General features: G+C 45.6%; 1 protein-coding gene across 1 annotated transcript; it reads left to right on the top strand.

The window, feature by feature from the left end:
* Positions 1 to 3,211: 3,211 nt before the first annotated feature.
* LOC128940144 (olfactory receptor 12-like) lies at positions 3,212 to 8,639 on the top strand (the record flags this gene model as incomplete). The annotated part of the gene is made up of 2 exons (XM_054281453.1): positions 3,212 to 4,112; positions 8,611 to 8,639. Coding segments are annotated over exons 1-2 (930 nt in total), but the record flags the coding sequence as incomplete, so codon positions are not given.
* Between the last annotated feature and the right edge of the window lie 5,865 nt (positions 8,640 to 14,504).

The following is a 14,504-nucleotide window of genomic DNA, read 5'->3' as shown; positions in this document are numbered from 1 at the left end:
TTATTTAAAACCACGTGCCAAAACAAAGAAAATTTAATATCATTTGCTGTAATTAAATGGGACACTCCTGTGCTGAGAAGAATGCAAATTTGCTTTTTGAAAGACAGCCATGTCCTAGGGTGTGTGAGATACCCAAACAGGGGTTGTGAGATGTTTTTCCCTTCCTGGGGTGATTGCTGCACCCCACAGCAGTGTTCCCTTAGAGGCTGGGCCCTCACCTGAACCAGATTTCTCAGTTTTAGAGGTGAGCACACTCCTGGAGTCAGAGAAGAAAACACATTTAGTGAAAACTTGCTTTTGTTTAGAGAGGAGAACCATTATTGCTTGGGGAGAAGGCAAGGGTGTCTGTTCTATTTTGATAATCTGGAAGAGGTTTTACAGTGACTTCTGTGAGCCAGAGAGAAGGTTGAGAAGGGGATCCATGTTTACCCCTGAAAGAATTTCCTACCAAAGTCCTTGACATAGAAATCAAGAAAGAAAGCAGGATAAATAAGACAAACCTGCAGCTGCCTCTTCCAATGAACACTTCATTTGTCTTTTGTGACCAATGAGTAAAGTGTAAACTTATGAGTTTTATGAGAATGCATAAAAAGCATGCATGCCATAATAAAAACAGTTTGAAGCCTTCTAAAAATGGAATGTGGCTTTGTGTTGTCTCTGTCTCAACTACAACAGAAGGAAGCACATTCTAATGGTTAATGAGAATCTTGATTAGGTCCACAGTGTTTTGCTGAGCAGAAAAAAAATCTACAAGAGGCAGGAAGGGTTCTGCATAAGAAGCAGTGAAAAAAGTAGGGGTAGAAGACGCACAGAAACAGCTTTACACTTTATTGCTTGTGTTTGTTATTTTATCTCTTCTATTCCTTATAGTTTTCTACTTTTGCAGGCAAATAAAAATGGCACAAGGGAAAAATATCTCATTTGAGATTTCAGATGTTTGCTGTGAAGGTCCAGGACTGTGGAAACTGAATCCCTGGGTTTTTTTATGTACACTTATTAAAGTATACATAAGCAACATGCTAAGGAGAATGCTCTTAGAAGCAGTCAGAGGAAAAACCAGTGATGTATTGATTACAAGAGAAAAGTCAGCTGAGTAGAAAAAATGTTCAGTATTTTTGGCAATGTGTTCAAGAAACCTGAATTCCAAAAAACCAAACCTGGCTTCAATAACTGTGTCACAAGGTATGTGTATTGTGGTGTGTGAAATCTGAGTTTTGCTTTGTTAAATGGGATGACAGAATTGGATTAAAAGTTTCTGTTTTCTCTTTTTTCTCATTATATAGAATGTAGTAATTATGTATACAGTTAGTTCTTCTGGAAATTAAATACATTATCAGGAAGACAGTTTTTAATGTGTCTGCATTTAGACTTTTTGTTTGATCAATCAAGGGACAGATAGATCCAGAGACTTCTCAGGTGAATCAAAAATCTTCCTTTCTCACTGGCTAAAAAAGTATCTGCAGCATCTTCATTCTTAGCTGAGGTGTTTACCTTCTTTAAAAAGCCATTAAATTAAGCAGTAGTAATTGTTATTTCAACAAAACAATTTCGGATAGGATGTAGGATATCCTTCAATGGACAATATGTTTGATTATCATTAAATTATTTCATAAGTTTACATGTATTACACTAAAATCTTTGATGCTTACACATAAAACCAGAACAAAAATAAGAATTTAAAAATAAGGTCAATTACATATGCCAGGAGCACACAGCTGTTGAATGCCTGACCACAATGACACAAGATTTTGATGTTTTCTTTTACATTATTGTGGACAAAAGTATCTCTTTTTTTCTTATTCTCTTCTGGCTTGCTTTATTATTTTTTTATCAAAACCAGCTACTTCTAAGGGACAGTTTTTCCCCTGTTTTGAACAGGTATGGTGAGACTAGAAGGATCGCACTGTGGATGCGTCTATTTCTCTCTTTTGACAGTAAGGGAAGGCTTAGGAATTGTGAAAGTTGTAGACAACAACCTTGGAAAGGCTTTGAGTGATACTTGACCTGACTGCCTAAACCTGAGCTCTCTGCACACAAAAATCCCCAGGAAAACTCACTAAATATTTAATGAGCAAGGTTATGCAAAGAGAAATTCTTTCTCCAAATTTATTTCCCTTTCCTAAGACTCGTGGGTAAATAAGAAAAAAGGATTAAATAGAACAAAGGATTAAATATATTTAATACCTTCTGAGGGTACCTAGAGGTGAGGCCACATTTCAAGGACCCCGGAGGGATAGCTGGAGAAATTGTTAAAAATTAATTCAATGCTTTTAAAATATTAAGTATATGCTGGTTAAGAAAAATTATCTAATGGAAATGACAGCAAAGCAAATAAAATACCATTTCTGTCACTCAGCTTTTTTAAAAATAATAGACTTGAAATTTTTTTAAACTATTATCTAAATGAATACATTTCTTGGCTCATATATTTACAATTGTTTTGCATCACCTGAAGCAGCATTTTTCCTGTTCTTTTGTTTAGGGGAGAGCAATCTTGTGCGTTAGTTGCAGTCTTAGGGTGAGATTATTTTCTGCCAGTTAAATCTGAAATAGGTCTTCAACTGTAGAATGGAATGTCTGTTTCTAGTTGGTCGTAAAGTTTATTAAATTAAAATAGGTTGGATAAGCTGCATGCAGAATGTTTCTTTATACTGAAGATAATATTACAGGATTATTAGCTTACAAATTACCCTGTAGTAGTTGACAAAAACTGGCAGATATGATATATAATTAATTTTATAATTTTCCCAAATATCTATTTAATTTTATTAATTAATAATTATTTTATAATAATATAAATACAATCAATATATTATTGATTATATGTCATATACAGTATATATTACATAATATATACTATATATATAGTATTATAGTCATAATAATATTTATATTTATTGATTTATTATCAATATTTATTAGTCATATTAATACTTATTTTAATATATTTATATATTTAATTAATTATATATAATATTATAATTTATTTTATTCTTAGTTATATATTATTTACATTATATTAATTTTTTAAAATATTTTGTATTGTTTATATTATTTTACATAATTAATGTATATAATTTACAATTAATTTTATTAATTTATATTTCTTATGTTTCATGTATTTCATTGTTTGTCTTCTTCTTCTACAATTGCTTCTCCAGGCAAAGTATCTTCAATCCACTCCATCCTAATTTCCTTTTGGAAAGCCAAGATGGAAAACCACACCAGGATAAGTGAGTTCATTTTGGTGGGGTTCAAATCCCACCCAGGATCCCAAGTCCTTCTCTCAGTTCTCTTCTCCACAATGTACTTTGTCACTGTGGTGGGAAACATCTGCATGATCCTCATCATCAGGATGGAGCCCAAGCTGCACACCCCAATGTACTTCTTCCTGGGGAACCTGTCCACCTTGGACATCTGCTATTCCTCTGCCATCACTCCCAGGGCAGCCCTGGCATTCTTGCTGGGCAGAAGGAGCATTTCCTATGCTGGCTGTGCTTCCCAAATGTTCTTCTTCTCTCTCTTTGGCACAACAGAAGCTTTTTTCCTGGCTGTGATGGCTTATGATCGCTTCACTGCCATCTGCAACCCGCTGCTCTACCAGGTGGTTATGAGCAGAAGGCTTTGTGTGCTCATGGTGGTGGGCTCCTATCTGTCACGCTGCATCAACTGCACCATCCAGACAGGCTTCACCTTCAGCCTGTCCTTCTGTGGGCACAGAGAAATCAAGCACTTCTTCTGTGAAGTTGCTGCAGTGATCCACGCCTCCTGCTCCAACACCCTTGTCAACCAGCTCGTAATGCTGGCTGTGTGTGGACCAATAATTGTGGGCACTGCCCTGGTGGTTTTTGTCTCCTATGCTTATATCATCGTCACAATCATCCAAATGCCTTCAGCAGAAAGCAGGCACAAGGCCTTCTCCACCTGCTCGTCTCACATGGTGACAATCTGCTTGTTCTTTGGGACAGTGTTCTTCATGTATGCTCAGCCTGGAGCTGCATCCTCACCCAGCAAGAGCAACATCATCTCCATCCTCTACACTGTTGTTATTCCCATGCTGAACCCTTTCATTTACACCCTCAGAAACAGGGAGGTAAAAGGGGCTCTGAAAAAACAGTTAAAAAGGAAAGGGTTTTTTAAGCACCATTCCTGAAGCTGAGAATGAGCACGGGGTCCAATTTGTAAAATAAAGGACATCAGGACCTGAATGTGAAATAAAGGACAGGATGTAAAATTAAGGACATCAGGACCTGCTTTCAAGAGTCTTTTGTGTTCCTAGATGGTCAGTAAAAGCAGGATATATAAACAAATCTATGACAATCTAGTAATTGTTATTTCAACTAAACAATTTTTCATAGGATGTAGGATATCCTTCAATGGGCAATATGTTTGATTTCTATGAAATTATTTCATAAGTTTACATCAATTACACTTAAATCATTGATGCTTACCCATAAAACCAGAATAAAAATAAGAATTTAAAAGTAAGGTCAATTAAGTAAGCCAAGACCACACATCTGTTAAATGGCTGATCACAGTGACACACAATTTTGACATTTTCTTTTACATTCTTGTGAACAAAAGTAGAGAGAGAACCGGGCATGAGGGTGCAGGGGCCAGAGAGAACGGGGCGTGAGGGTGCAGGGGCAAGAGAGAACGGGGCCCGTGAGGGAGCGGCGGACAGAGAGAGCGGGAGCCCGAGAGAGAGCGACTGACAGAGAGAGAGCGGGGCCGTGAGCGAGCGGGAACCGTGAGGGTGCGGAGTCCGTGAGGGAGCGGAGGTCTGAGGGAACGGGGCCCGTGAGGGAGGGGTGGCCTGAGAGAGCGGCGGTCTGAAGGTCTGAAGCGGGGGCCGTGAAGGAGCGAGTCCGTGAGGGAGCGGGGGCCCTGATGGAGCGGAGGCCCTGAGGAAGCGGGGCCGTGAGGGAGCCGCGGCCTCAGGGAACGGGGGCCTGAGGGTGCGGAGCCGTGAGGGAGCGGCGGACAGAGAGAGTGAGGCCCGTGGAGGTGCGGGTGCCTGTGGGAGCAGGTCCGTAAGGGAGCGGGTCCCGTGAGGGAGCGGGAGTGTTGAGCGGAACGGAGTTTTGGAGAAGGGCCAGGCGGGCCTGGGTTGTGGGTGCTGCCCGCTGGGTTGGAGCCAAGCCGCCGCTTCCTCCCCGGCTATGGGAGCTGGCCATGAGCGCGGGCGGTGCTGCGGTGATGCAGCCCCAGGCATGGGCCGCCTCTGCTGCAGAGGGGTGATGGCACAGCAACACAGCCCTGATGTTGTCTCTCTAACCAGGTGGTGGGATGGGCTTCGTGGGCAGAGCCCTGACCCAGCTGCTGCGGAGCCCAGGGCACCAAGTGACCCATGTGTCACGAAGAGGGGGCACGGATCGGATCAGCTGGGTATGAAATGAGAGCTGTCACAGCAGGGCGAGTGTGACAGGGCTGAGAAACCAGGCTGCGTGCCGTGGCTTTCCATGGCATGGAGGGGAGGTCTGGCTCCTCTGGATGTCCTTTTGCTGGTGTTCCGTGGGTCACAGTCATTAGAATGGGTACTGCTGTAGCTCCAAGAAACAAAATCTTCTCCATTCGTGCTGTCTCTGCAAATGCCAGGAAGAAACTGGGTGAAGTTCTTGGGAGCCTGCTCTGCTTATTTGCAGGGAAGGCTTGATCAGAGGGGTGGCCTGATTTGTCATGTCTGTCACTCCTGCCCAGGAGGAGCTGTCCCACTCCGGGCTGCCCCTGTGCAAAGCTGTGGTCAACTTGGCTGGTGAAAATGTCCTCAACCCTTTCCGCAGGTAACTTGATGTTCCATAGTGCTCTTGGGATAAGGTGGAGTATTGGAATATGAATCCCAATATTATCAGTCAGATGGTGCCTGGGCCAGTCTGACCCTCGCTGCTGGGCCAAAGGCAGCGACTGTGGTGTAAATCACCCCAGAGATACCTTGGCTGCTGGAGATTGCAGCTGGGCACTGAGCAAGTCCAGGCTTGTCAGGAACTCCGTTCACCTCAGGAGAGAGAGCTTCTGGCGATGGTGAAGAGAAAAAGGAGAGGATTCCGCTGGAGGGTTTAATGTCCAGAAGTTTATTCCATGGTTACAGAGGTCTGGACGGGAGCAGCTGCTCCAGCAGAATGACGAGCACATGGTCTGATCACCTTTTAAGCTCCCGGGGCAGGGGGAGGGGGGGGGACAGCTGAGCACCAACCAGGTGAAAGGGGCGCGGTCTCAAGGGACGAGGGACACCTAGACATAGGCCAATGACCCCTGGGCATAGGGGCATCTTTTGAACTTGACCAATCACACGATGCCTTGCTGGAATGTTAAGCCTGATTGACACAACACACTAAGCAAGGGGGCGAGGGGGAAGGGAGAGGCATATAGGCACACCTGGGAAAGGGACCCAGAAGCTTAAGACACACCGCAACATCTCCCCCTAGTTTTGTTTAAAAAGAAGAGGGCTGTGTTTGTGGTGCAGAGTGATTGCCAAACTATGGTTGGTAAATCAGTTCTTCCTCTACAGGAGGGTCAGTGTTTTCCACTGAGGCCTCCAGGTCATCCATGGGAGCACTGAGGGCTTCCAAATGGTAGACCTCAGGAGGGGGAGATGAGCTTGAAATTAACTTGAAGACCATGCGTTTGATTAGTCTAAAAACAATGCTAAAAACTACAATAACTATAACTAAAATAAACAGCACTAAAAACACAGTTTTCAGAATAGATCCCAACCAGCCCGAGAGTCCCCAGCCTTTGAACAGTCCATTCAGTCCGTTGTCAGTTTCTCTCTTGATGTCCGAGAGCCTTTGTCAAGGTAGTCCATATGTGGTTTGGGCTGCGGCACTATGCAGGAGATCGCAGGTGGGATAATCACGAGCAGAACGAGAAGCAGGCTCGGTCTCATGGCATCTCGAGGCTACACACGAACAGTGGGATCTAAACTGGTACAAAAACTTGAAACAAACATATATTACAAACTATTCCAGATAGGAGGCTTAAATGGAATTTCCTCCAGAGAACGCGTGCGGTGTTTTCTTCTCCAGGCAGCATGAGCAACGTGGGGTGCTTCTGCAGATTTCTCTGAGACCTTGGGAACATAGGGCTTTACCCATTTGGAAGGAACTCACCTTAAACCAGAGGGGGTGGACACACAGGCGTATCCATGTCCCCAAGTAACCAATTTGAAAGGTCCCACCATTTTCCAAGTCTCAGGGTCATTTACTAAAACCGGAGGCTTTTCTTTCATCAACCTGTGACTGCTCCCCCCAAAGTGGCGTAGGATGGGTGGGTTCAGGCTGTCAAAAGAACAATTCAGAAAATTGATTGTGAATAGCGCCCTGGATAACCGGATATGGGGAGGTTCCACCTTCAGAACCTGTTGCTGCTGGTCCAGGACCCTTTTAATATCACAGTGAGTTCTTTCTACAATGGCTTGACCTGTAGGGGAGTAGGGGATGCCAGTTTTGTGCTCTACTCCCCATTGCTGCAGGAAGCTCCCAAATTCCTTGGATTTATAAGCAGGCCCATTATCAGTTTTCAGCTCCTTGGGGGTGCCCATGAAAGAAAAAGCCTGTAAGAGGTGCTTAATAGCATCAATAGATGATTCTCCTGTGTGGGCAGAAGCATAGACCGCTCCAGAAAAGGTATCTACACTAACATGAACATATTTTTGCCGTCTAAAAGACTGTATGTGTGTTACATCTGTTTGCCACAGTTCACAACTGTTCAGTCCCCTTGGGTTTGCTCCCGTACTCACTGCAGGGAGTGCATGTTGTTGGCAATTTGGGCACGTGGCCACAATCGCTTTGGCCTGTTCTCGAGTGATTTTAAACTGACGAACCAGGCCAGGTGCATTTTGGTGGAAAAGCTGGTGGCTGATTTTTGCCTGTTCAAAAACATTTGGGAGAGTGGCCATCACTGCAGGTGCAGCAAGAGCATCTGCCCTTCTGTTGCCTTCAGCGATAAACCCTGGCAAGTCAGTGTGTGACCTGACATGCATCACATAAAATGGTTGCTCTCGGTGAGTGACTAACTTTACCAGTTTTGAGAGCAATTCGAAAAGTGCGATGTTAGATACATCTTGCAGTATTGCTTGATCTGCTCTGGATACTACTCCTGCCACATATGCAGAGTCTGTAATCAGATTAAATGGTTCTGAGAACCTTTCAAAAGCCCTAACAACCGCAGCCAATTCAGCAACCTGAGGTGAACCTTCCACCTCAGCAATGTCTGTGTCCCACTGCTGGGTTTGAGGATCCTTCCAAGTCACAACAGACTTGTGGGACCTCCCAGACGCATCTGTAAAGACAGTCAGAGCCCTTTTTAAAGGTCTCCTACTTAGAGCACTTCTCAATTTTAGAGTAAATTGAACGTCTTGTTCAAACAATTTGTGAGCGGGCCGCGCTACCGAAATTTGTCCTGAGTAGGAATCCAGAGCAAACTGAAACACTTCATTTTCTTGAAACAATTGTTCTAGTATTTTCATAGTATTTTGACCTGATTTTAACTCAACTGGAATGTGAATGCACTTAAAATCACATCCTGCTAACTCCATGATCCGGGTCCTTGCTTTCCGGATCAGTTCTGCTACCAGCTCCTGAGGCTTTGTCAGTCTCTTGGACCTTTTGTGACTGAGGAAAACCCACTCTATGATCAAGAGAGGGTCCCTCTGGTCCCGGTCCTTTTTTTGTGTGTTCTTTGCCTTAGGTGTTTGTTTTTCCTCCCACTGGAAAATAATTCCATGGAGGTGTGGCAACTTACCTAGAATGATAAATTTGAATGGCAGGTCAGGCCGGCATCGGTTGGCCTGTCTTGTGGACATTGCAATCTGCACCTTTTCTAGAGCTTTCCGTGCCTCTGGGGTAACAGACCTAGGAGCACCTGGGTCCTCTCCCCCTTTCAGTAAATTGAAAAGAGGGGCAAGGTCTTCATTAGTCAGACTGAGCCATGGTCTTACCCAATTCAAAGACCCACACAACTTGTGGACATCCGCAAGGGTCTTGATCCTTGGATTGATTTCTAGTTTTTGAGGAACAATGGTCCTATTTCCAATTTCTAAGCCCAAATACTTCCAAGGTGGCATCTTTTGAATTTTCTTTTCCTGGAGCTCGAACCCTGCAACAATCAATGCATCGATCGTTAGGTCAAGCGCATGTGTGAGTAAATCATCATTGGGGGCACACACAAGGATATCATCCATGTAATGATAAATAATGGCCTTCTCTGCGGCTGCACGTACTGGGGAAAGCAGGGAAGAGACATACCACTGGCAGATAGCTGGAGATACCTTTAATCCCTGAGGAAGAACGGTCCAATGGTACCTTTTCATAGGGGCTTCCATGTTGATGGAAGGGACCGAGAATGCAAAACGCGGTGCATCGTCAGGGTGCAAGGGGATTTGGAAAAAACAATCTTTATTATCAATAACAGCTAATTTCCAATCTTGGGGAAGCATTGTTGGGGATGGCATACCAGGTTGGGGAGAACCCATATCTTCAATTACATTATTAATTTGTCGGAGGTCGCAGAGGAGTCGCCATCTCTTTTTGTCAACTTTTTGGATGACAAACACTGGAGAGTTCCATGGGGACATGGTCTCCACAATGTGGCCCTTTTTTAGTTGCTCTTGCACTAGTTCCTCAAGCGCCTTTATTTTTTGTTTACTGAGTGGCCACTGTTTCACCTGAACCGGTTCGTCTGTTTTCCACTTCAGTTTTTGGGTGGGGCGCTGTTGTTCAATGACTGCTGCACAAAAATGCTGTGGAGAGTCTAGAATATCAATTGTGACACCCCACTGGGCCATTAAATCTCTCCCTAACAAAGGTTCCGAATAATCTAACACAAATGGACGGATATTTGCCAATTGCCCGTTTGGTCCCTCAAATTGAATAATACTTTTGGATTGTCTTGCTAATTGCAGACCTCCCACACCTTGAAGGTGACCGGCAACATTTTGCAAAGGCCAATGTGCTGGCCAGTATTGTACTGGAATCACTGCGCAGTCTGCACCTGTGTCTACAAGCATCTCAATGCGTTTAGACTCCCCACCCCCACTGACATTGCACCATAATTTGGGTTTATCTTTCCCAATAACTTGGACCCGGGCAACTGTGGGCCCTTGTTTTTCGATATTTTCAGGTAAAGATGGCACAGGGACAGCTTGTGCAACAATTTGTCCCTTGGGAAGAAACAGGGGTGGGTGGAAACAGTGCAGGCCGAGAACAAATTGCTCAGGATCTGATGTTGTCATTCCTGGAGCAATTCTGATCTCTTGTGGTGTGTGTTTGGTGTCCCCAATGACGATGTACTTACAACGAATTCGGTTCCAAGTACCCTTCTGTTCAGGATTTACAGAGACAAAATGCCAGTTGCTGTCCTTCAGGAGAAGTGACTCTGTCAGCTGCAACCTGTAAGGCTCATTGGCAGAAGATGTGGTTAACACAGGATTACCTAAATCATAACAAAGGTTATTTCGTTTCACTTTCAACAGCGTACTAGCAGACTTGGTCTTTGAAGCACCTGCTTCACTTACACAAACATTAATATTATCGCGCGCTTGATTTGATTTGCTACCCATATTCCCTTGGCCTGCTCTTTTTATGTCTGCATGCCTGGCAGGCGGGCGCTTCCTTTTCAGTTTTTTTGTTGTTGACCCGCAGCGGGGGCTTGTAGTTCTCCTCCCCTGCCATTTCTAAATTCATCAAATTCCCTTTTCAGGGGGCACTGGTTACTCCAGTGCCCTAGGTTATTACAAAGCAGGCATGGTTTTGTGGGCTCAACCATTGCTGGTCTCCGCTGCTGCCCAGGGTACTGCTGTGCTGAGGGGAAAGGCGCAGGGCCGGCAACGGCGACACGCTGATGTGGTCTTGGCAGCAGCCTTGGTCTGGAGTCTTCAGCCACACTCATCAGAGGCACTTTCCTGTTACAGACTAGAAGCATGTCTTTTAATGTAGGAGTAAGTTCCGTAGGAAGGCTCAGGATTGCCGCTTGACACTGTGCATTTGCATTTGAAAATGCCATTTCCTCTAAAATTGCTTCTCTAGCATTTTCTTTTTTAACTTGTATTTCAATAGCTCTAGTTAACCTTTCTACAAATTTCACAAAAGGCTCTGATGGTAGCTGTTTAATTTTACTATAGGGCTCAAAAGGCCCCTCAAGTTGGAGGGAAAAGAATGCTTTTTCAGCTGCTTCTTTTACTTTCTCGAGTGTTTCTGCAGGAATTGCAGTAGCTTGGACTGAGGGTGAAGACCATTGGCCCTCACCACAGAGGTGCTCAATGGTAATAGGGTTACCACTGTTGTCTTTGGCTGTGTTTGGATCAGCATGCAAGCCTGGGAGAGCATCTTTTAGCAGCTGTTTCCATGCAGTTTCCCATAATTTGAATTCCGTGGAAGTCATGAGACAAGAAAAAAGCTGTTTTAAATCATGTGGAATCACTACAGTCCTACTCAATTCAGAATTTAAAAGGCCACGGAAATATGGACTGTGTGGACCATATTCTTTATGAGATTTACAGATCTCTTTAATCAATTGTCGTTCAAAAGAATTCCAAATAGCAGTCGAGGCTGCCCCCCCTTGTGCTGCAGGCTGAAAGGTAACAGGAGCCAGTGACAACATGGGATTATGCATTGAATCTGCTGTTCCCTGCTCTGTATCCCTTGAAACAGAAGCATTGGGATCACAGCTACAGGTTTGGGGACCGGCAGTGGGTGTGTCCCCACCATGGGAACCCGAGGAGGGGGCGGGGACAGGGGTTTGGCAGGGGGCGGGGAAACCGTGGGAACAGGGGGCGGGGTCAGGGGGCAAGCAGGGGGCGGGGACACCTGGTGACATCACATCAGCAGACGCCCCTTGGGAGGAGTAAAGAGGCGGAGCTGAGGGTACTGCAGGAAAGGGGGGGAAGGGGGGAAAGGGTCACGAGGAACAGGAGGAGAGGGGGACGGGGCTGGAATTTTGGGATATTTAAGAGGATTTTGGGAAGAAGAAGACCAGGTTTGTGAAGATGCCACGTGGCATCCACCATTTTGCGGACCCCCTAGGGACTGGGGGCCATTTTGGGCATCACTGCTCTCCGGAAAGCTGACTCTGGGTTTCAGAGGAGGGGACACAGGGGATTGGGAAAGGTTCCACGCAGCCTGGCCAGGGCCTTGTGGACAGGGCAACTCAGGCAATTCAACAGACTCTGGGAGACGACTTCCCAATGAGTTTGCTCTCTTTAAAATACCAAGTTTTGGGGTAAGAGGTTTAGGGGTTTTAGAGCTAGGAGAGGGAGAAACAGGGAGAGCAGAGGTACATGGCTTGGCATTTGGCTTTATCTCCATTTCCCTTTGTTTGAGCAATGCTGTTCGAATTTGTAAACTCCAGAACACAAATTTAGCTGAGGGTACATTGCCAGATTGTCCTAAGGTTATCAATGCATTCCCAACTTTATCCCAGAATTGAATATTGTGGATTTCTTCAGGGGAAATTTTTGGGAAGTGCAGGAAAAGCCATCTTATAAACTGTTTTAATTTTCCTTTAGAGAACTTCACATTACCACTGTCTAAAATGCTAACAATATTATAATACACTCCTTTTTGTACAATGCTGAGTTTGGAATCCATGTTAGATGTAAAAAGCAAAGTACTTAATCCTGCCTGACCAAAAACAAAGCTAAAATCAGCTACCGATTTCAAAAAGAAACCACAGATAGAAAGCGATAACGAACAGACAAAGCTTCACAATGCAGCTGTGTACACTGCTTTTAAAATTCCCGGGCAGCAACAGCAGGGAACGCCCTGCCGAGCCGAGGCAGAAACAAAGCCTCCCCCGCCGTGGAATGCAGCCCCCCCGTGGAGCTGAGAGAGCAGCCTCCCCCACGCCACGTGGCAAGCCGAAACCTGGGCCCCCCCCGCGCCGCGTGTACCGAGAACGCCCCCCCCCGCACCGAGAAAGAGAGAGAAAGAGAGAGAGGTCACCCGGCCACGTGGAGAGCCGAGCACGCTGCGGTGCCGAGCCGGGGGGAAGGGCAGAGCACTCCCGCCGCTCCGGCGCGAATTCTAAAAGACAGTGAAACACACGGCAGGAAGCAAAAGCTAGAACGCAACGAATTCCTCTGTGGGGCTGCGCAGCCAAAAATGCAAAGGCAAAAAAAGGAACAGAACTCACGGCAGAGTCTGTTTTTGAGCTTCTGCTCTACTGAAAGCAGAAATACTCACTTGAAATGGAAGCTGAAGCTGGCTGGGTACAGGAAGGTATCCTCACCGGACAGGACTTCTCTCTGGGCACGAGAGAGGCTCCCCTGTCTTCCCTCTGGAAAATCTGCTCACCACAAAAGAGCTGGGCTTTCCAGAGGCACCGAACAGTCCACGAAACTTCTTCTGGGAATATTCCCAAAGTCTCTAGCTGAGGGCTATGCAACCAAAGCCCTTCCAGCTGGATGCACGGCTGCCAGAAGCTTCTCCGAGGTGTTGGGAGTCCGTTCTCGGGCTGCAGAGTCGCTAGCCCACCCAGGGACGCCAGTTATTGGAATATGAATCCCAATATTATCAGTTAGATGGTGCCTGGGCCAGTCTGACCCTCGCTGCTGGGCCAAAGGCAGCGACTGTGGTGTAAATCACCCCAGAGATACCTTGGCTGCTGGAGATTGCAGCTGGGCACTGAGCAAGTCCAGGCTTGTCAGGAACTCCGTTCACCTCAGGAGAGAGAGCTTCTGGCGATGGTGAAGAGAAAAAGGAGAGGATTCCGCTGGAGGGTTTAATGTCCAGAAGTTTATTCCATGGTTACAGAGGTCTGGACGGGAGCAGCTGCTCCAGCAGAATAATAAGCACATGGCCTGATCACCTTTTTAAGCTCCTGGGGCAGGGGGAGGGGGGGGGACTGCTGAGCACCAACCAGGGGAAACGGGCGCGGTCTCAAGGGACGAGGGACACCTAGACATAGGCCAATGACCCCTGGGCATAGGGGCATCTTTTTAACTTAACCAATCACATGATGCCTTGCTGGAATGTTAAGCCTGATTGACACAACACACTAAGCAAGGGGGCGAGGGGGAAGGGAGAGGCATATAGGCACACCTGGGAAAGGGACCCGGAAGCTTAAGACACACCGCAACATGGTGCCAGACTGGGCAGTTGGTGATTTCGGGGAATGTATCGGATTAGGAAATTTTGGTGGTGGGGAGGAGGAAAGTGCTTTTTGTAAGGTTTTCAATTTTTCCCTCACAGTTTTTTTCCTTCTTTTCTTGTAGTTTAGGTAATAAAGTTTTCTTTATTTCTAAGCTGGAGCCAGCTTTGCTTATTCCTGGTCACATCTCACAGCAGACACCAGGGAGAGGGTATTCTCATGGGGACACTGGCTCTGTGCCAGGCCTAAACCATGACACTGGCTTAATATTAACTCTAATGCCTGGGCAGCCTTATTTACTATCATTTCTATAACTGCTTGGAGTCTTGTAATACAATTCAACAGATAGTTTGGAGTCAATACAGAGTTAGATTGCTGTGCTGGTTTTACCTTTTCGTTTATTATTTGGGGGTTTTTTT

Source organism: Melozone crissalis, unplaced genomic scaffold, assembly GCF_028551555.1.
Source record: "Melozone crissalis strain CALT ecotype California unplaced genomic scaffold, PUWL_Pcris_2 ptg000032l_1, whole genome shotgun sequence".
NCBI lineage: Eukaryota > Metazoa > Chordata > Aves > Passeriformes > Passerellidae > Melozone > Melozone crissalis.
Note: the sequence above shows the minus strand (reverse complement) of the source record. Positions and strands in the feature narration are given on the sequence as shown.